At 29.2% G+C, this 22,801-nt stretch overlaps 1 protein-coding gene and 1 pseudogene across 1 annotated transcript; both read left to right on the plus strand.

Annotated features, from left to right (window-relative positions):
• Positions 1–8,461: 8,461 nt before the first annotated feature.
• LOC109788376 (putative galacturonosyltransferase-like 1 pseudogene) lies at positions 8,462–10,107 on the plus strand (annotated as a pseudogene).
• Positions 10,108–19,833: 9,726 nt separating this feature from the next.
• On the plus strand, positions 19,834–20,811 carry LOC109788382 (putative calcium-binding protein CML41). The gene has a single exon (XM_020347096.3). It carries the CDS (start codon positions 20,044–20,046, stop codon positions 20,614–20,616), a length of 573 nt encoding a protein of 190 aa, XP_020202685.1. The 5' UTR covers positions 19,834–20,043; the 3' UTR covers positions 20,617–20,811.
• Positions 20,812–22,801: the final 1,990 nt, after the last annotated feature.

Here is a 22,801-nt window from a genome sequence, read left to right on the forward strand (position 1 = left end):
TTTCCCAATACACCCCCTCACGTCCAGCACTATTGGGCTTGGTACGTGGATAAATGGTGGGTGGCCCTTTTTAATGATCTAGGATTGGCGGGACTTGGGTTTTTCCCAATACACCCCCTCATGCCTATGAGGCATGCATCAATGGTGGGTGGCCCATTTTTAAAGTGGATCTAAATGGCTTTGATACCATGTTAGAATAGTGGATTAAGCTTAACTCAACCCTACAAAACCGGCTTGTAAGGTAAGGGTTGCTTTCCACTTATATATTATTCAATTGCCTAATCTCTAGTCGATGTGGGACTTGAGTTTTTCCCAATACACCTCAACTTTGCACACCTCTTCTTATGTAACGATGTCGTTTTACTTATGCTTGAGGTCTCCTCTTCATTGCAAGGCTTGATGGCTATTTATGTTGACCATGGCATGAATGGTGACCTGCAACAATAAATAACAATTGACAGTGGTTGATGTTATCATCAAATGGGGTCAATGAAGTCTTTGGGGGAAGAAAATTGACGGAAGAATAATATGATATGGAATACTAACGATAAAATATGAGTTAAGATCAATCTATGGGCTAAAAAATATGGTCCGCTATGGACCAGCTTTCGATGTGATTCAACATAGGGGTGTTCATGTGGGCTAAAAATTGGGGTGATCATAGACCAAATTTTTGAAAATATAAACTAAACTAATCCATCTTATAAAATTGGATTGGTTAACTGTTCCATCTTTTAAAAAGTTGATCAATTTGGATTTTTGAAAATATGGATTAGATTTTTTTAAAATTGAATTGGTTCGATATAATATGGTTATCCACTTTATACCTATATATGAATTGATTTAAAAAAAAACAAATTGAACTCATTCTGTTCAAATATGCCTAAAAGTCTCACATCACTTAGGAATCAAGGTTAAAGATAGTTATTAAACATCCCCTCTCCTTAACTCATCGAGACACTATTTTCAAGGACAAAACTGTGAAGATTCAATGAGCACTAAAGCAAACAATACTTCGAATGCAATAACCTTAATGATGTTAAGAAATTTTCTATTGGAACATTGACGTTCGAAGAAGGGCTTAGGCCACTCTTTCTAAGCTAAAAGTTGGCCGAGTTTGAAGCCAAGAACTTATGATATCTTTCCAAGTTAAAAGTTGGTCAAGCTCAAAGCCAAGAACTTATGATATCTTTCCAAGTTAAAAATTGACCGAGTTCGAAGCCAAGAACTTATGGTATCTTTCCTAGTTAAAAATTGGTTGAGTTCAAAGCTAAGAACTTATGTTATCTTTCCAAGTTAAAAGTTGCCTGAGTTCGAAGTTAAGAAATTATAATATTTTCCAAGTTAAAATTAAGTTGACTAAGTTCAAAGCCAAGAACATATGACACTTTCCAAGTTAAAAATTGGTTGAGTTCGAAGCCAAGAACTTATGATATTTTTCCAAGTTAAAGATTGACTGAGTTTGAAGCCTAGAACTTATGATATCTTTCCAAGCTAAAAGTTGACCGAGTTTGAAGCCAAGAACTTATGATATCTTTCCATGCAAAAATTTGGTCGAGTTCAAAGTCAAAAACTTATCATATCTTTTCAAGCTAAAATTGGCATAGTTCAAAGCCAAGAACTTATGATATCTTTCCAAGTTAAAAATTGATCGAGTTCAAAGTCAAGAACTTATCATATATTTCCAAGTTAAAAGTTGGTTGAGTTCAGAGCTAACAATTTATGATATATTTCTAAGTTAAAAGTTGACCGAGTTTGAAGCCAAGAACTTATAATATCTTTCCAAGTTAAAAAATAGAAATTATAATATTTTCTAAGTTAAAAATTTGGCCAAGTTTGATGCCAAGAAGTTGTTAAAAGTAAAACCTTGATATTTATAAATTTTTAATTTATATTATTAAGTTATGCTTATAATTATCTTAAAGTTAGAATAGCCAAATTACAAACAAATTTTGGAGAATTCATTAGATTTAAGAAGAAAAAAAAATACAGATATTTGAAGGTATAAACACCAATTATGAATTGAAAATGTGCAAAGTCATATTAAAAAGTCATACACCTCATAAATAGAAAAGGTTCATAAAAGATCACATGAAATTAAAAACTAAAATAACAAATACATATAATCAAAATTCAAATCTACTTTTCTTCATCTTCACTGAAATCTTTAGGTAATTTATCTTCATTCACAACTTTTCCATCTAAAACATCCTTGTTAGTATGAATATGAGAAAAATCTGCCTCAAGGAGTAGAACTTGACAAATAGTTGTAGAAAAACCTTCTTGGTATTTTTTCACAATCTAACGTTGTACTTTTAGAAGTTCTTTTTCTAACTTCAAATTTGTTGACTTAGCTAATCATAATTTTTTCTTCAATTCAAAAATTTCTTGTACGTTATTACTGATAACACTTTGCCATGTTCTATTTGTCTCTTTTGATACCTTGACTTGGTCTTCAAGAATATTTATGTTATCTTAGTCTTAGCTTCACTCTCTGCATTATCCAATGTTTTCAATAATTCTACAACTTTTATCAAATAAGTCTGGTACCGGTTGGTTTTGATGACCAAGCTAAATGTCTTTGTTGTCTCTGCCATTTTTTTTTGTGAGTTTCCTTTAACTTAATGCCCAAAACCTTAAGTTGATCATTCCCTGACTTTAATTTGTCCAATTGGACAATATGCCTATCCCATCTTTTTTTTTTTGCCAATGATCTATAACAACAATGGGTCATTGTGGAAATACTTGTGTTGAATCCAGTTTTGCTACTAGTCCAACCTTATGAATAATGGCTTTACCATTGATAAATGTTGGATCTCCCTTATAAAAACTATCTACAGTAATATGTGGGTTCCATGATGAAGTTACATCTAGAGACATACTTACATGGTCTGATCTCTCTAAAGGATGACTTGTGTAAAATCTTTGGTAGATACATCTTTTTTTCTCAATTGATCTGAGTTTGGAATCAATTAGTTGAACAATATGATCACTTGAAGGCAAAGATGTTGGAGTATAAATTTTTGAAGTATTTTTGGTCTCAAGACCTCCTCGAGGCTGTTTGTCACCAATCTTCAACTTTGAATTGTGTATTTCATGTTGATTAATCAAATTACACAATTTTGGTAGCTCTGATGCTACAACATTTTTAGTCGAGATCTTTACAACTCTTTTAGCTAAGATCCTCAAATCTCCTTAGACAGACTTTTTATCATTTGAACCTTCAGGTTGTACAAATTTTCCTTTTTTTTCCTTTATATAAGCAAAAGATTCGACTTGATTAATCTGAACTTCAAAATCATATTTTTTCAGGATAAACTTGGACTTAAGATATCACCAAGTGTTTCAACCTATGATATCTGCTACAAAAGAATGATTAAATATAATATGTAGAAAAAATAGTACAAGATCTTAGTGAGAAGATTTTTTAAAATATCAATATTTATAAGACTCACTTTCTATGTCACCAAAGAGATTATTTGAATGAGGAAGAGATAAAATTGCTTTACTCTCTAAAGGATGAGGTAATAATTGTAATTAGTCAATATCTTCTACTTCATATAAGGTTAAAACCATACCCTCTGTCCCAGTAAACTAAATAGATTGAGATTGCCATGAAACGGAAACTTGGGTTTTCCATGTTCATGAAATATAGTATCAAATTCAAGATCATTACAAACAGGACGAGTTTTGAAGAATTCCTCCTTACAATTTTTATATGATTGAGAAAATATTTGAAAGAGCCCATTGGAATGAGTATTGCTTGGTGAAACCCAACATATGGAGGTTCACTGGGCTTCAATTGGAGGAAATGCATATATTTGAGTATAGTAAGTTCAATTTTTTAAATAAGGCACAGTATTTGAAAACCATGCAAAAATCCTCAACTATTGGGATGAAGCTCCGTAGGAGCAACATTAATCTTGGTGAGAAATTCACATTCAAAAGAAAAGAAACGAAGAGATAGGCCAAGGTCTTTGACAAGAAACTTATACATAAGAGTGTCAAAAAGATTGGTAGAACCAACAAGAAAAATAAGCTCATCCACAAAACAAGGCTCAGCCATAATTAAGTCAAAATGGTGAGTTCTTTTTTTCCAAATCCTTTTGACGATCAATGTATATTTTCAATTACAATCAAGTCCTTTCATTTATTTGAAAATTTGGAACTTAGGGGGCTTATGTACTAACTTGGCCAAAGATGTAACCTCGACCATATACTTAGCTTATTGAATTAAACTTGCCGACCTAAAACTTGGTTGATTATCTTATGTCATAGTGTTAGGTCAAAAGACAATCTTAGATCCCTCAAGTCATACATTTTAATGATTACAAACATAAACATTTTTCTAAAGAATAGTTTTTTAAATCATTCATTAAGACTAATGAGTGTAAGACAAATATATTAAGACAATTAGTTATCTTGACATAAAAAGTCTAACAGATGAAACACTTCATCTATTAGACATTTGTTTTGAATTCATATCATTTATGATGTCTGACAACTAAATAAACCCTTGTGCATATGATTCCTTAACATATCAAAGTAAAATAGCCTCCTTGGTATCCACAATGACAAAAGAGAAGAAAGACATGCTTTGCGCTAGATACAGACAAGCAAATTCCTTAAATCATGAAAATCCTTAGAGAAAAGTTATTTTGAACTGACACATGCATGACTCCATTCATTTGGTACCTAAAAGGTGATAAGTAGCTTACTTGATAAGATAAAAAATGACAATTTGGTGAAACGCATTAAATACAAACAATTAATGCACCAATGAGCACTTATCTCCACAAGGAGCAAAAATTGAAGATAGACGAAGCAAGCCTATGAGACGCGTTCAAGAATTTGCAACAGTCATCTTCACTGAAGTACCTATATAAAGAAGCTTGAAGATTCAGAAAGAAAAAGAAACTTACACACAAACACAATTGTATATTTCATTATTTTTGTATAAAGCCTTGTACTTAATATTGTTGTATCACATCTTGAAAGTAAGATGAACAACACAGTTGTTTTACTCAGTTTTAACTTTGTGTTATTGCTTTGAACTTGAAGAAATTTGACTGTAAAAGAATACTTAGTTGCTTTGAGTTTGGAAAGATTTGACTATAAAAGAATATTTGGTTGTTTGAAATTCGGAGAGGTTTTGTGTTAAAGAGTACTTGGATAATTACTTAAAGAGACAAGTCAAAGAATTCTTAAGTTGAACTAGAAGTAACTTGTGAAAGGATATTTATATCTTGATAAAAGATAATAAAACTTGATCGAGTTTGATCAAGAATTGGATATAGTCTTGATGGTTGAAAAAAACCAATATTAAAATATTTTGTATTCTTATGACTTACTCTTCCATCTCCATTCTTATAGTTTCGCTACTACATACTTCATTGTTTAAAAAAAATTGAGTTTTTGATTGGTATTATTCAACCCTTTTTTCTAGTGTCTTTCTTTTCTCTACACATAGATATTGACTAAGTCAATAATATAAGCTTGATCAGAGATAACGCTAACCTATCGACTTGGATATACCAAGTTGAATATACTGATTTCCAACTCCATCAATTATCCCATACCATAACTACAATGGTTGTGAATCTGAAGCAAACAAGCAAACACAATTAAACCAATTATGAAGAGGTATGTATAAGGTATGTAAGAAATATAACAATTGTCAAAATCTTTTTTGCAAGCATTTCCAATATGCTTTGGATGAAGATTGAGAATAATTTGATCATCTAGAGACGAGTAAAGAAGGAAATCTTATAGAGTAGTCATTTTATCCAAGTTTATTCTAGTAAAAACAAATTCACTTTGTAAAAATGAATCGAGTAATTGACCTGATGTTACATAATAAATTGATTCAAACTTTTTTCAAAATGAATTAAATTTTTTAATATAGATTGAATGGGTTATAAGAGGATTTGAATTGATTTGATTTTTTTAACACCCTTTATGGCCACCTAGCCTTCATCATTAAATGCAGTGTCAAAGAAGTTCAAAAACTGAAACATTTGAACATGCCTAAACAATTCCATGTGTAAAATGTGACTACATTTCATGAATATTATATAGAACAAGTTGAATCGACCAATGTCTCGGGCATTTGTACGTCTGAGATTTTGTAGCATCACCCTAACCGGTTTGCAAGTGGACCCGTTAACATTGCCCACTCAACAAAAGCCTTAGTTCAATCATTCTTCAGTGAATTTACTTAATGAATAATCCTCAATTTGTGAGAATGAGTATGGAAGATTCGGTTGCTGGGATATAGTTTTCGGATGAAGGTGTGATAGTTGAACACATACCGTAAGAAGAAAACAAAAAGAAATTAAAATGTCTTGACCACGAACCATGAACAACATTCAGTGTGTTGCTTAGATGAATACAAAGAAAGCCGTAAGAACAACGTTTTCTGCGTCGAAGAAAAGAAACACAGCGAATACGAAGAAACAGCACCACGGACACTCTTTACTAGTCCTCTGTCTCACTCACTTTACCATAAAGTACTCTCTACCATCATCCAACGTTGGAGGGGAGAGGCCTCTCTTAATTCTTAAGGACATTCTTATTCTGTAATATATTTATTGATAATTTGAGTGTTTCCTATCTCTATTTGTTATTATTAGAAAGATTTTTCTTTCATTCCAAATGGATAAAATGCAAGCTTTTAGCTACATTTAATTATATTCAATAAATCGCTAACATAATCTAGTTCCATACTAGTAAATAATTTGGTTTTAAATATTAAAAGAATTAAATATCTTTATACTTTCTATAAAATGAGAAAAAATTATTTTTAGTCTTTATTAATTTTTGTTTGAGTTTTTATTATTTAAAATACAAAACTATTGTTTTTTAAAATTCTCTTTAATGTTATGTGACATTTATTAACTATTTGTTTGTTTAATTCAAGATAACTGATCATCAATCTTAATTGACATTCATTAGTGTTTGCAATATCATATTAACATGCAACACCTTAATTTTTCTTAAATACTCTCACTATTTTATAATAAGTGTCATCTTAATTTATTTTACATAGATGAAAAAAATAGTAATTTTACAAAATTAATCTTATGATTAATTTTCTTTATTAAAAATGCAACAGAAAAATATCTTCCTACATAATTAATTATTAGGGATATAAATGAAAAATAGATAATTAATACTATATTAAAAGTTAACATAATTATTTTAAGATTTATTTCTTATTTAAATGTGACACTTATTATGAGATGAAAATAGTATATAAAATATATAAAAAAATTTAAATAAAATTTAAATTAGTGTTTATGATTAATTGTTTTTTTATATTGTTTATGGGATGATTATGTCATGCTAAAATCACAAGATAGTCTTTATGACTCAGCAAGTAGTTATAAAAGAAACTATAATCGTTCTAATTAATTGTTATTACAAATTAAATATAGCCTACCAACAACTAATCTGAATTTGAATCTGGCTAACTTAACTAACAAGGTTTGCTTTCTCTAATGGTGTCAAGTCTATTAACTTTGGGTATGTTGCAACTGCTATAACAGATTTGTAGCAAAAGATCATTCAATTAAACTCAAATTTTGTGGCTTTATGGTATTGAAAGTAAGCGCGAAAAGGCAAAATATACAACAATGTCAAACCAGACAAAGTTCTAGTATTTAAAAAAAATAAATTAATTACCCTAAAAAGATATTTAAACAAAATTATCAATAAAGTTTCATACCGTTGAGAGATATTTATATTTCTTAAATACGTTGAGTCTAATTTCTACTAATGTACATAAAAAAAAATTATTAAAAGAGACACTAAATGTACTTTAGTCATTCTTATGCTTGAATTAAACTAATTTATAACTTTCAGTTAAGCATATTATTAATGTAAAAAATATATAAACAAATATAACTATTTTAAAATACGTTCAGGATTCTGACGGAAAGTATTCACAGTTACCAACTATGAACATCTTGCGAGAGTACTGTGGTTATAAAAATAAAACAAAAAACTGAAATGCTATAAAGTAATAATCCATGGTTAAAATGTTAAGAGTTATCGGTTATGTTTTAATAAAAAGAATTAAGGAAAAAATAATTTATTCAAAGATGAGTATATTTTTTGTTGCAAAAACTGTTTAGTAAAGAAAATAAATAAATAATTTTAATAGAAAAGCGGATGGTTTATTTCCTTTTTTTTTTTTTCAATACAAACCGCGTTCATATCATTAATGAAAATAACATTAACGTTAGTATAGTAGTTAATTAAAGTATTAAATAAAAAACCATATAAAAAATATTAAGTTCCGCTGTTCAAGTATAAGAATAATCAGACAAAAAAAAAAAGTATAAAGAATAAAACTTTATCACAAACGTTGTACGCGGGGAACTCATTCTAAATTTGTAAAAAGAAAATAAGAAGGAAGGGTGAACATGAAAAATGGTATGACACATAAAAAAGAAACATAATTTACATAATCAGCTACATGGTTGCTATACTTGGTACAAAGGTAAGTGGAGGCATGTTTTCTTGAGTTCTCCAACAAGTGCATAGTTCCCGAATGAATACAGCTCATATAAAAAGGGAAGTAATTGAGACTCAAAGGAAGTTCAGACATTAAATTTAAGAAGGAGAGGGTGAGGGACCCAAGCCTGAAAAATGAAAATGCTACAAAACCATCCACGACAAATGTGAAACCAAATTCCCCTCCTTATATTCTCAGCGTGGCCAGCTAGCGCATCCTGCCACTCTCTTTTCTCTTTCTCCAAGCTTCTTTTTTTTATTAGCCCCCAAAGCCAGAAACTCCAATTATAAGCCACCACCACCACCCCATTCATCTCCTTCTGGATAAAAAGAAAACATGAAATCAAAGGCAAGAAGACCAAAATCAAAACCACTCATATTGTTTCTCATTCTGTCCCTCTTCATACTTGCAGCTTCAACATCGTCCTCCAACGAGGCGAAAGCAAAGAGTAACAATATTAGCCGCCAATTCAAAGAAGCCCCCGAATTCTACAACTCCCCGAAGTGCGGGTGGATGAGCGAGAGTTTGATATGTTCGGAGGAGGCAGTACAGGTGGCAATGACGCTGGACACGACATACATCCGAGGATCGATGGCGGCGATCCTTTCGGTCCTCCAACACTCGTCATGCCCGCAAAACATATTCTTCCACTTGGTGTGCTCCTCCAGCGCGTCCCTCCTACGCGCCGCAATCTCAAACACATTCCCGTACCTTAAATTCAACCTCTACACGTTCGACGAATCCCAGGTGTCGGGCCTGATCTCCACCTCCATCCGCTCCGCACTGGATTGCCCCCTCAACTACGCCCGCTCCTACTTAGCCAACCTCCTCCCGCTGTGCGTGCGACGCGTCGTTTACTTGGACTCCGACCTCATCCTCGTAGACGACATTGCCAAGCTGGCACAAACGCCCTTGGGGGAAAACGTGGTCCTGGCCGCACCCGAATACTGCAACGCCAACTTCACCTCCTACTTCACCCCAACCTTCTGGTCCAACCCTTCGCTCTCGCTTACGTTCGCCGATAGGAGGCCCTGCTACTTCAACACGGGGGTCATGGTCATCGATCTCCAGCGCTGGCGCCACGGGGATTACACCACCAAGATCGAGGACTGGATGGAGCTCCAGAAACGGATCAGAATCTACCATTTGGGCTCTCTTCCCCCCTTTCTCCTTGTCTTCGCCGGGAACATTGCTTCCGTCGATCACCGCTGGAACCAGCATGGCCTCGGCGGGGATAACTTTCGTGGCCTTTGCAGAGATCTCCATCCTGGGCCTGTTAGCCTTTTGCATTGGAGCGGCAAAGGTAAGCCCTGGGCTCGATTGGACTCCAACAGGCCTTGCCCTTTGGATGCGCTTTGGGCTCCCTATGATCTTTTCCAAACTCCCTTCTCCTTCGATTCTTGATTCCCATCCATCTATACATATATACTCACATTTATAATAATATAGAGTTATATATACATATCATATCATACAAATAAAATAACTGTGAATATAAACACCTCCATATTTTGATGGATGCGTCAATTCATCTACATCTACTTTTCATTTCAACTTAATAAAGTTCTGCATACAGTATACACCATTCATCATTCTTCTCCCCCCTTCGGATCCTCTGCTTTACTTTTTTATTTCTCTACTGCACTACGGTAATAATTATTCGAGGTTAGTTTGGTTTTCGTAGATATCATCAATCATGGGTTCATGCACGTGGAGCCTTACTTTAATCTTGTTCGATTTCACACGGCCGTCAAAATAATATGAATCCATCGGAAGATTAAAACTTCAGATGAAGTATTTCTATAACACGTAAAAAAAACGTTTAATTAGTTTCGATTCAATGTGGGTAGTGGGTACGAAGGTATTTATTTATAAGAGGATCAAACTTTTTTCATTCATCAGAATTCATTTATTTCTATTTCATTTTATCCGAATGTAATAATTTGTTCTCCTCACTTTCTTAATTCACAAATTATTGCAGTTTTGTTTTAATTTTTTGGATAGAATATTGCTAGCTAGACTTTTGATTCGTAAATGTTAATTGATCTTTTATTTTGTTTATTAATTATCAAAGGAAGCAAAAAAAATAGTTCTATAATTATTTATTAATTTAACTGAGAAAGAAACTTAAATAATTAACATCAATTTGATAAAAATCAGAGTGATGCAGAAAGACAAAAGGTCGAAGTCCAATTTGCTATTAATATATTATATAAATACTGACCAAACATTATCTAGAAATAAGTCTTCTATAAAAAAAAAAAAAAAACAAATTGACTAGAGAAACATTATATAGATAATGGCCAAGCTAGAAATATATCTTGAAAAAACAAGTATCTTTGAAAAATATTTCTTTTTCATTTATAAATTCTATATGTTCTTTGCTTTGTACTGTAGATTACTATAAAATTGGTCAATGACATAATAGTTAATAACATTATCATTAATTTATTCACTTGACAACCTGCAGGTAATTATTAATACTCACTTTACTTCCGTTTCTTATTCAATAATTCCGTTTTGTGACCATAAAACAATTATTGCTGGTTTTTTTAATTGAGAAAAGAAAAAGCTGTGTCGGTAGAGGAAGGAAAAAAACGTGAGAGAACATGAAGTCAAGATCGCAGCAAAGGTGAAGGAAGCTTTTAATAATAATGACACGTGGCGAGCATTAAGTGGCTGAAGAAGGTGTATGAGTTTCTAGTTTTTCCATTTCATAATTTGATATATATGACTTGTAATTTTACAAATAATTCTTTTATAATATATAAAAATTAAAGAGACAATTTTTTAGGTTCAATTTTTATGTTTAAAAACTATGTTTCCTTTTCTTTTATTTTGATAAGGGAGAAATGAGACATTTCATACCTCTTTATTTAATTAAAAAGAAAAATGAAGTAATAATTTAAAGAGTGAGAAATTTGAAGGTATTATTCAAGTAAAAAAATAGAAAGTAAATAAATAAAAGAGAATAAAAACAAGTTGTACTTTTTTTGGGTGAATAAAACAAGTTCTATTCGAATTCGTAATATGTAGAATATCTTATATACTAGTTCTGATTCTTTTCATTATTTATTGTGAGACTTCTTATTGGCTCTCACTCTTGCCATTTTCATTCCTTTAGGAAAAGAATTCAATAGAAAATAAGGAGCTAACAGAATAATAAGTATATATATCGTTGAATAATAGTGTACTGTATGAGTAGCTCTTGTATTTATAGAGCCTTTTTCAATCACCATGACAATGATTGTTGTTCTCTCATAAATGCTCTTATGTAATTGTTGGTTGAAATATTTTTTAAATAGAATATTAGTGCAATATTTTTTATAAAGATCAAACAATTTATAATAAAAAAAACTTAAAATATTAATGATTTTAGAATTAAAAGTATTCATTATTAAAACATTTCTCATCAAAAATTGTTTATTTCATATAGACTAAAAATACATTTAATTTAAAAAAAATTAAGCACAAGTAAATTCTTATCGAAGTTATGAACATTGCGAGAAATTTGTCTTACATTTTTTAAAATCTATTTTTTTATATTAAAATTGGGTTGGAGCTATCATAATAAGTACCTACCAATTTAAGTTTATGCATTTTTTATTAATAAATATTAATTATTAATTATGATATTAACAAAGAGATTCAAATCCACATCCTCGATCTATTTCTATATTTTCCCCTCCAAACCACTAGTTAAGTTTATGCCTGTAAATGCTTAAATTATTATTCTACCTAACTAAGGGTGATCAAAGTGACTGATATGCTGATCAAATTGATTGCACTATCTTACATTGAAGAAGTTGAGTAATGGAAGACCCAATACTTAATTATTTACATGCATCTGTTGTGTTGATAAATTAATTGGCTTTACCAAATCAAATTGCCGCTTTTAAAATTAATGTATCATTGTTGTACATGTTGTTCTAATTGGCCCAGCATTCATCAGCTATTTATAATTCTGCAATGATATATGTTCTTTAATTTAATTCCGGCCGGACTTTCTTGTCTTTGTCTCAAATATCTATATTTATAATTATTTAGATCAAGTGAAATTTAAAAAAGTCATTATTATATAACTTATATAATAGATAAATATTTATTTATAAATTTTTTAATATGATTAATGACAATTTTTGTCTATATTACAAGTTTTATAAAATATTCAACTTTTTAATTACAACAGTTAACTTTTAGTTGGTGTAATTTTTAAAATTCTTGTTAATTTCTTGTTTTTTAAGTATTACTTTAATTCTTAACCAAAAGATTGATGTTATTTTCAACTGCTTAGAAATTGTTTTGCAGTTCTTTTATAAGAAATTAGCATGATGTGAAGGTTATTGACCTATTTTCTCATTATAAGAAACTATTGACAATCGTTAGATGTAGAAAAAATATCTTAATTTTTTTTAGACATGTATCATTGAAGGCCAATTAATTGGGGTGGTGTATATATGTTAGAATTTTCTTTATTATATTTTATTTTGGTTTGTTAAGATGAGTTGAATGTATGACCTAAAATATAATTTATCGTACGAGTCTAATTTTATCATGTGATTTAGTTTGGATTTTGAGAATCATCACATATTTATATGTTTGTTAAGTCAAATTCATTAGACAAGTATGCACTGAATATGAGTGTGGGATTAATGAATCTAAAATTCATGATCGATGAATATTAAATTAATCATATTTATAGAAAGAAAAGATCTTCATTTAACTTCGGTATTATATGATGACCAATTGTTTTATTCAAGAGTTAGTATATTATTTGTTTCATTTGTAAATTTGATGTGGTTTTCTTGCATATATTTCCATTTTTATCATTTGTTTCTTTTTTCTACAATTCATTAATTTGTTGAAATTTCAATTTTAATCGATTTGTATTATGAATCCCGACCCTAACACTTGCAAATAAAATAATAAAATAAAATAAAATAAAAAATCCCTAACATACCATACTAGGGACGGAACTAGGTGTTGTAAAATAGGGGCACTCACCCCCCTCACCCAAACCAAACTATATCGAATACGTATATATTTTTGAATAATAATAATAATAAAATTGTCCCCCTTCTCTCGTCAATCTACAACAAATTAAAACGGTTTTTAAAATTTTACCACTCTTTTTGCAAAACTACCAGCCACATCTAATATTTTTTTTTTTAATTTTAGAAAGAATAACATTTATATTTTTCTAATTTTAAAAAAATAATAACATTATATGTTTAAGGAAAAACTCTTTACATGTTAATGTTACTTTTTTTTTTTTTGATACTGAGTGTTAATGTTACTTTACACATTACAGAAAAAGACTTAAAATTTTAAAAGAAATTGTAATAAAAAAGATTTTTACTTTACATATTACAAATAATTGTGGAAGAATTTTACTATTGAAGAAATCATGAAAATATTTTATCAAATCAATAACAAAAAAATATCACAATCTTATAAGTTTTGATCTTTTTTATAATACCAAAAATTATTTTATTTTATTTTATTTCATTGAGTCTTACACTGTCGCATCATAAAATAATTCATTATTTTTTTACTTCACACATAAAAACTTTAAGCAATTCTTTATATATTTTTTTTTGGAAATGATTTACCTATCCTTCTCTTTCCTTTTCTCAATTTCATAATTTTAAAAACAATATTTTATTCATGAGTTACAAAATAGATAAAACTTAAATTTAAGATACCTTTATGTGACATATATATATATAAATTTTAAATTTTATATATTTGATATATACATTAAAAACTTTAAATTAAAAGTTGAATTGTTAAAAATTAATAGAAAATAATAAATAAATCTTTTATATATATATATAAAATTACAACTATATCAAATCTGTTGCGTTCTGTGTTTTTGTTTTTAATAAAAAATGTTTTCTTAATCAATATTCCGGAAACACTAGTTATTATTTGCTGTAAAAAAAAAAATCTATCTGATACAACAGGCCCGAGATAAAAATATATTCCACGACAGACGTTGTTTTTCGACTTTCCATGACAAACTTGAATAAACACAGGTTCATGATATATGTACCTCCTTTTTTCTATAAGTATACCTCTTTTTTAAAAAAAATAATTAAAATTTTAAAATATTTTTAATTTTTTAATTTTTAATTTTTAATTTTATAATTTTATATTCATAATATTTAATTTAGTAAAAAAAATTTCATACATCTTCTCTCATTTTTTCAATTTTTACATGTATCCCTTACCTTTCTTTCACTCTATCTATTTTGATAGCATATGAAAATTAAAAGAAAAAAATAAAGTGTGTGAAAAAAAGAAAAAAGTAACAAATTAAATTTTAAAAGTGTAAAATTATAAAATTTATATAAAAAAACTATAATATATTATAATTAAAAATATATATAAAAGAAGTGTACTTATAGAAAAAAGGAGGTGTATATATCAATATCATCAGCCATAAACACATGTTACATAAGTCCACTTCTTTTTTTTTTCTGAATTGGACTTAACTTTCAAAGCCCAAAGAAGGGTTTAGAAATTGACGGAAAATAACAAAATATAAAAAGAAAAAAAAGAAGGAAACGAATATGCTTAGAGTTGGAAAGTTCGTTGCGCAGAAAATCCTAGAATTAGAAAGGCCGAAGGCCCGAAGCGTCCACAATTAACTCTTCAATTTAGAATCTTAGATAATTCTTAATACATGTGTCGTACAACGTTTCTGGATTACTCATTCTCGTTGTCCCCAATTATTCATTATTAAGAACTATAAATTTAAATAAAAGAATATTAAACACGGAAACTTTTCTTTTCCCTTTCTTTCTGGACTGGAGGGTTCTGCTTGGAAAAGATATATTAAGTATCAGACTTTATGATTATTAAAGATATAGTAATTGATTAATATATATATATATATTAATTAGTTGGAGATTAATGATTAATGTTAGTTTATATAAAGGTTTAGTGTACTCACATTGTATTCATTTTTACTCGTTCTATTGAATGAATAATTTCTATTTTTCTCTTTATTCTCTCTGTAAACCATCCTTGCTAGCAGTGATAATTACATGTATGTTGGGTTTTTTTTTTTTTTTTACTAATTCGAACGTGCCTCATAGTAGAAGTTGCACATTATAGCTTTTGCGTTATTTCTCTTCTTTACATGACTGATTTTGGTGCATAATATTTGTATTTTACATAGATAAAAATATACCTTTGATAAAAATCAGTTTATCCACTATAGTGTGTTTAGTAAAATTGACATATAAATTAGTTGAAACTTACAAGTAATAAGCTAAAATGTGAAAAGTTAAAAACTTGAAAACTTTAAGTTACATGATTGAATAAGTTAAACTAATTTATAAACTCATAAAAAGTAACTTACAAAACACAATTTAAATCAAATGTTTGTGTGATTTTGTTTTGATCTGGAGGACATTTAAGATTTTCTAGGTGAGCCACCAAAGTTAAAATATTTAAAAAGTATAATTTGCCTTTTTTAATTTAGAGTTAGAATTTTTATAATTTGCTTACTTATGAATATATGGGTCCTGAAAATTAAGTTAAACTAGTTTATAAACTCATAAAAAGTAATTTACAAAACATAATTTAAATCGAGTGTTTATGTAATTGTTTCGATCTAGTTGCCGTTTAGGATTTTCTAAACGAGTCACCAAAGCCAGAACATTCAAAAAGTGTAATTTGCTCTCATTGGTTTAGGGTTGGGATTTTTATAATTTACTTGTCCATGGGTCTATGGGTCTCAAAAATGTCAGAAAGTCTATAAGGTGACTATTTAATATTGTGATATTTTACTATTAAAGATAAGATTTTATTTCTGATAAGGATCTCATATTTGATATATTCCGATATCCTTTTGAGGAGGGGGTATACATTGAGAGGTCAACCACCACTCCTCGGGTACACCCTCTCAACTTAGCATTTGGGGTGCTCGACCAAGGATCTCGACCTAGACCACTAGATAAGCCCATTTCAGAATTTATTCGGAATGGTACACTTACCCACCAACCTTATGCCTAGAAGGCGAGGGGGATTGAGAAACGGTCACATTCTCCCTTCTTAAAAAGTATCCTTATGTCGTTAAGATTTTTGACCGGTTTCTCGCCAAGGATATTCATTCAGAGCCTCATGATGGAGACCATTTAACAAGCCCATATTGAAATATATATGAAATGATACAAATTTAGATTTTGATAAAATTGATTTAATGAAATATTTTTAAACTATTAATTAATGATTTGATGCGTTGATTTAAGATTTAGATTTGACTGTAGATAAAATAGGAAAATTTTAAGGTAAGGATGAGTTAATGACAAATGGGATAAAAATTAATATATATGTAAGATAAATGTTAATATGGAAAAAAAAAAGTTATGTTACTTTGTTTGTATAAATTGATTGAATCCTACATAAATAGACAAAATGATTTCTAAGCAAATGGACTTTTTGCTAGACTTATGTATTGTCTTAAATTTTAATTTTTCTTTTAAAAGTCTGGGTCATTATGTATTTCAATAAAATTACAGGAGCAAAAATACACAAATTTTGTTTGAAACAAAAATAGATATCTATCAAATTTGTTAACGATAAATCTCTATTATAAATTAATTTAACTAATTAATCCCTTTTAATCAAATGTTATAATACTTAAATCAAATTCCATACTTAAAAGATATTGACTTAAAAATAATAAAAATGATTGGGATCAAGCCTGCACCTTGTCACTAAGGGTGCATTCATACTCTAGTTGTTTATCATAATTTTGTATTTAAAAAAGTTGTAAATTTGACACAAAAATAAATTAAAAAATAAATTCATGATTGTGGAATTTGGTGTCATCATCAATTTGGGTTGATACGAGTGGTAAGGGACTCACGTTGGTTAACCAAGTTATCAAAATTTAAATCCTAACTCTTGTGAATGTCAAAAACTCAAGTTGGAAAAGAATGTCCATTTATTTGGTGTTCGTTAAACTCTCTCGAAAGATAGTCCTCGTATTCGACGAGAAATACTCTTTGATAATAAACTAAAAAGAAAAATTGGTGTCTTCATCACCAAACATACTATCTTAAATTTTAATGAGAAAGAATTTTTTAAGAAAGAAAATAAAAATAAAAATGGGACCTTTTTCCTTATTTGGAACAAGTGAACTAGGGAGATATTTTAATTTTTAAATGGTTAGGACAAAAATATTTAATCCAAGGACAAAAATGTCTTTGCCATAATTTTTTTCTTCTATTTTTTATTTAATCAAGAAGAGAGTATTCAACTTAATTTTCTCTTCATTTTGTTTCTTACTATTATTTATAATGTTGGTAACCTAAAATTTATTCATGTTCTCTTCTTTTCTTTTATTTCTTTATGTTCCAAAATAGATTGAGGACCTTTTCTAGAGAAACTTAATGATAATCTAATTTCAGAACATTCAAATAATGTAACTCATAGTTTTAAAATCTAGTACGGATCAGTTCGACAAGAACTTGAGTGACTAAATTAAGTTAAGTTGAGAGTTAGATCAAATATGTATGTGATTTGATTTTGACATTATCAAATCAATGTAAATTCGATATGAACCTATCCAGATGGACCAATTTTTCTTATTGTTGGCTCAAGACACATGACCTACGTTTGCTTTTACATATGTATTGATGGCCTTTAGTTGCTTTATATACTTATTAATGGTATGATGAGCAAAATATAGTAAAAATTGTATCCATCGACAATTGATTCATGATCTTGACAAATTAAAGAAAAGTATTTAACCACTACATCAATTGAGACTTTGTTTTTGTTTATCACTAGAGATTCAACTTGTGATTCACTAGTTCGACTAGTAACTCACCAAATCCATATTCTTATGTACTTAGTTGATTATTGGTACGAGTTTTAAAATATTGGTGCCACCTACCTCTTCTTAATTCGCTTTTCTTCTTTAGAGCATCTCCTCTTAATTCTAAAAAGAAGTTATATGCTTGTGTTTAAATATATTAAAATATCATATTCTTTGAAGATAATTTTTAAAATTATGGCATGATTACCTCTAATTCTATCTACAGTTCTGAAAATCAAACCATAAGGTTTTTATTTTAATTACGTCAATAGATAATTATCACAATCAACCGTTTATTTCCATTGAAACAATTTAGGCTAATTGGCTTTAAGTCAAAGGTACACTTTCCTATATCTTACATGCATGTATATATAAAATGCTAAAATATACACTCTTGATTTAAATTAAACAATTTATAAGCATAAATTAAGAGTTGATAATTTTGTATTCAAAATATATTAACAGTATATGAAATTTTACGAATTCAGTTGCCAAGCTTTAATTGGACATACCTTCTTTTTTTTTTTTTTTTTTTTTTGCATAATTCTACCTTGCATCCGAATGCATTCTAAATGGGTCAAATAAAATATTCCTCCTGTTTGACATTGGTTCTTTCCCACAAAATACCTCTTTCATGCTCACGTTAAAATAGTTAAGATTAATTTAAGGGAGTTGCTACGATACCTTCAAAGATTGAAGAGTTTTAATACATTCTTTAATATAAACTTATAAAAATTAAAAAAAAACTAATTTAATTATAAAATGAATAATTCAAATTATATTTATAAAATAAAAAGTAAGATAAAATTATAAAGATTAAAATTATAAGATTTCAATAATGTTATAAAACATTAAAAAAGAAAAGAATTAATAAATAGTAGAAATAAAAAATTATTAAAATTATAATATAAAAATTCAAAAATTTAAGACAAAAGACAAAAATATACTTAAAAAATTATTAAAATTAAAATATAGAAATTTAAAAATTTTAAGTGAAAAGATAAAAAATATATTTAAAAAATTATTAAAATTAAACTATTCAAATATATAATAATATTATTACAAATAAAATTAGAATATATAAAATAAAAATAAAATAACTAAATAATTTAAAATTTTAAAGAATAAAATATCATAAATATTATTTAAATAAATTATTAAAATATAAAATATAAAAAAATTATAATTATAACTGTACCAGTACCCTCCCAAATAATATGGATACCATAGAATTTCTCTTAATTTAATAGGTTTGGCTGTGTTAGAAGTTTGAATAATCTGCGAGTTGGTATCAAGTTCTTGGTGTAAATTTCATTAACATTGTTATATATAAAAAATAATAAATATTCAATTAGATATTCAGATTGAGAGTAGTTATATCGACCCGCGTGACATTCCAATCCATCTATGTTTTTTTTTCCCACCTTCTTTAACTCTTTCAATCCGGAAAATGCAAAGAAGTGGGGAAGATTTTTGTGGCCTGTTGAAATTAATTAAAGAAGTCAAGTCTTGGTTGTGGTCACAGCCATATTCGGTCTTTCAGGCAATTTCCTTGCAAGCACAACACTATACTTTTCCTACTTGTTTTGTAATTGCATCATCTTGGGAGCCAGAATGTCCTATATAATTAATTAAACATGCCAGTGATGCCACAACACCCCTTGTAAGTTGTAAGTTGTAAGTTGTAACCATGACATCGGCCAAATGGTTATTCAAGATAACCTTCCCATGCTTAACCCCTCCCAGGCCCAAATCATTACCGGATATTGCCGGTGACACTGCAGCTGCTCCTACTACACCACCACCCCTAATTGGGCCATCGGGCCCAAAAGACGATGACAGGCACAGGCTGAAAGACGTTTTTGATCACTTGGACATTGACAAAGACGGGAAGATATCGAGCACGGAACTAATGGATTACTTTGCGTCCGTGGGTGAGTCCCTGAGCCGAAAAGTGGCAGAGAGGGTGGTCAACGAGTTTGACTCTGACGGTGACGAGTTACTCGATTTCGGAGACTTCGTGAAACTGATGAAGCAAGAGGAGAGTGAGGAGTTGGAGGATGTTCTGAGAAGCGCGTTCCAGATGTTTGAGGTTGAGAAAGGGTGCGGTTGCATAACGCCCCAGGGCTTGCAACAAATGTTGCGCCTACTCGGAGACGTTAAATCCCACGATGAGTGCGCGGCCATGATTCGACCCTTCGATCTTGACGGTAATGGCTTCCTTGATTTTCACGAATTTCAGCAGATGATGTCCCCAGCTTAATCTTAGGTTTCCTTTTGCTTTTGCTTCTCTCTTTCTTCCCTCAACTCCACTTTAATCAAACTGTAAAATGAAACTCGATGCTTTCTTACGTAAGATAAACCCTTTCCTACATATGTCCCTCACTTTGGTTCTTGCATTGCATGAACTTTAAAAATATACATTACAATAGATGAAATAAAGTCTATAATTATTATTTTTTTGGTACAGAAAGTGTATAATTATTTGGTTCTGAAGTTTGTTAGTCATGTAAATGTGAAAAAAAAATTATTTTATTTTTCATTAGGGAAAATCAAATAAAAATGTCAAAGAATATACGCTTGCATAGTGGCGTAAAGAAAAAAAAAGCTCAAACCTTGCTACCTAAGATCTAGACAACCCATATCTTTCACGTATGGTACTGAATAAATATCCATTTGGAACATGTAGAACTGTCAAAAGGGATTGCCCATTTTTTACTGGCTTAGCTTGGTGTGTTGGTATGTGAAATTGAGTTAGATCGGTTCACTTTATTTATTTTTTATAATTTTATATGTAATTTGGAGGAAAAAAATTATCGAGTCAAATCAGTCCGATTTTTTTTCAGACCTTAGAATGAGGGGTCAGTCCCGCGATTTAAAATTTGAGACCTAAAAAATAGGAGAAAGAGAAAAGAAATTAGTTAAAGAAAAAAAAATATGGTGTGTTTGCTTGATATACATAGGTGATAACATCTTAGCAAAGTCGACAGTATATTATTAATATAGAATTACATGAAAAAAAAAACTCTGAAGTACTCAAATATAATAAATGAATATAACTCTTTTTTTTTTGACAAATATATTTTTCTCATAAAAATACATAGTTTTTCTTTTTATAAGCAAAAGAGATTTAATTAATTAAAAGAAGTATAAGGAATACTCCAAAAATACAAATCCGGGTTATAATACCAACTAATGTAACTAAAAGAACAACCAGAGATATAACTAGCAATCCATTTTCATGAACGCAGTTTAATACTGTGCAACACTTTCTTGCAATCCGTAGCACCTTGCTGAAAGATAATAGCATTATGATGAAACCATAGTGACTAGATAACAGAAATCCAAACCACAAAAAAACATTGAGAACGTATTTTATATATATCAAAATTCGTCCAATATAAATTAAGAGAAATTAAAGAATTAGGAAGAACTACCACAACCTCCAACCAATTAGTAACAACTAACCAAGTATTAAAAGTCATAAGGCACATTAGAAAGAAATGAAGAGGGTCTTCAACAAACAGCGAGCAAAAAAAACATAAATTATTATCAAACTCCACACCATGTACTTATAACAATGATTTGCACGGAAACACATTCAATAATACCTATCAACAAAACCTTAAACACTTGATCGGAACCTTGCATTTCCAAAGATTTTTTTATAATTAGTTGAAAATCGGAAGAATATCTAAGTTCTCTACCCAAAGAACGCTCTAGCCAAATATACATACTTTTCACCAAGAATACATGGTTCTAACATGTATTGTCATTAAACTCAAATAAATAAATATTTCCACCATTAATTTCACAAAATTAAAAGAAACATATTTAAAATATGGTAATATATTTATAATTAATAACAAAATCTAAAATTAATATATAAAAAAAACATAATAAACACGCTGGTCTTTCAATTTTACGTGTATATGTACATTTTTCAAAAGCTTGGGGTTGGGAAACTGGGAAAAAAATATGAAGGATTACATCAGGAAATGTCATTGTCAATTGTCATTATCCGTTGATTTATTTGAACTCATCGTCAATATTTTTTTAGTTTGATTCTCTTCACATTATTGTTACGAAGGTAGGATTCAATTTATTTAAGATTTTAATTTTAATATATTACTGGCATAAACAAAATTTATACTCCAAAATTAATTAAAAATTAGATGTAATTTTTAAATTAATTATTATAAAAATAAATATTTATATTTTAAATTATTATAAATAAAATAATATTTGTTTTTAATTTTTTTGTAATAATTATTTCAATCTTTGTATTTTTCAAATTCATCCAACTATTCTTGTTATTTGGCTTTAGTCAACTTAAAACTCTTCTACGTAAACTATAAGTTTAGATAACTCATTTGCGTGGTTTGTACAAATATATATATATATATATATATATATATATATATATATATATATATATATATATATAT

This window comes from Cajanus cajan, chromosome 4, assembly GCF_000230855.2.
Source record: "Cajanus cajan strain Asha chromosome 4, NIPB_CcT2T_4, whole genome shotgun sequence".
In the NCBI taxonomy this organism is placed as follows: Eukaryota; Viridiplantae; Streptophyta; class Magnoliopsida; order Fabales; family Fabaceae; genus Cajanus; species Cajanus cajan.

Coding starts and splice junctions, on each gene's coding strand:
- LOC109788382 (XM_020347096.3), top strand. CDS start 20,044: ATGACATCGGCCAAATGGTTATTCAAGATAACCTTCCCATGCTTAACC.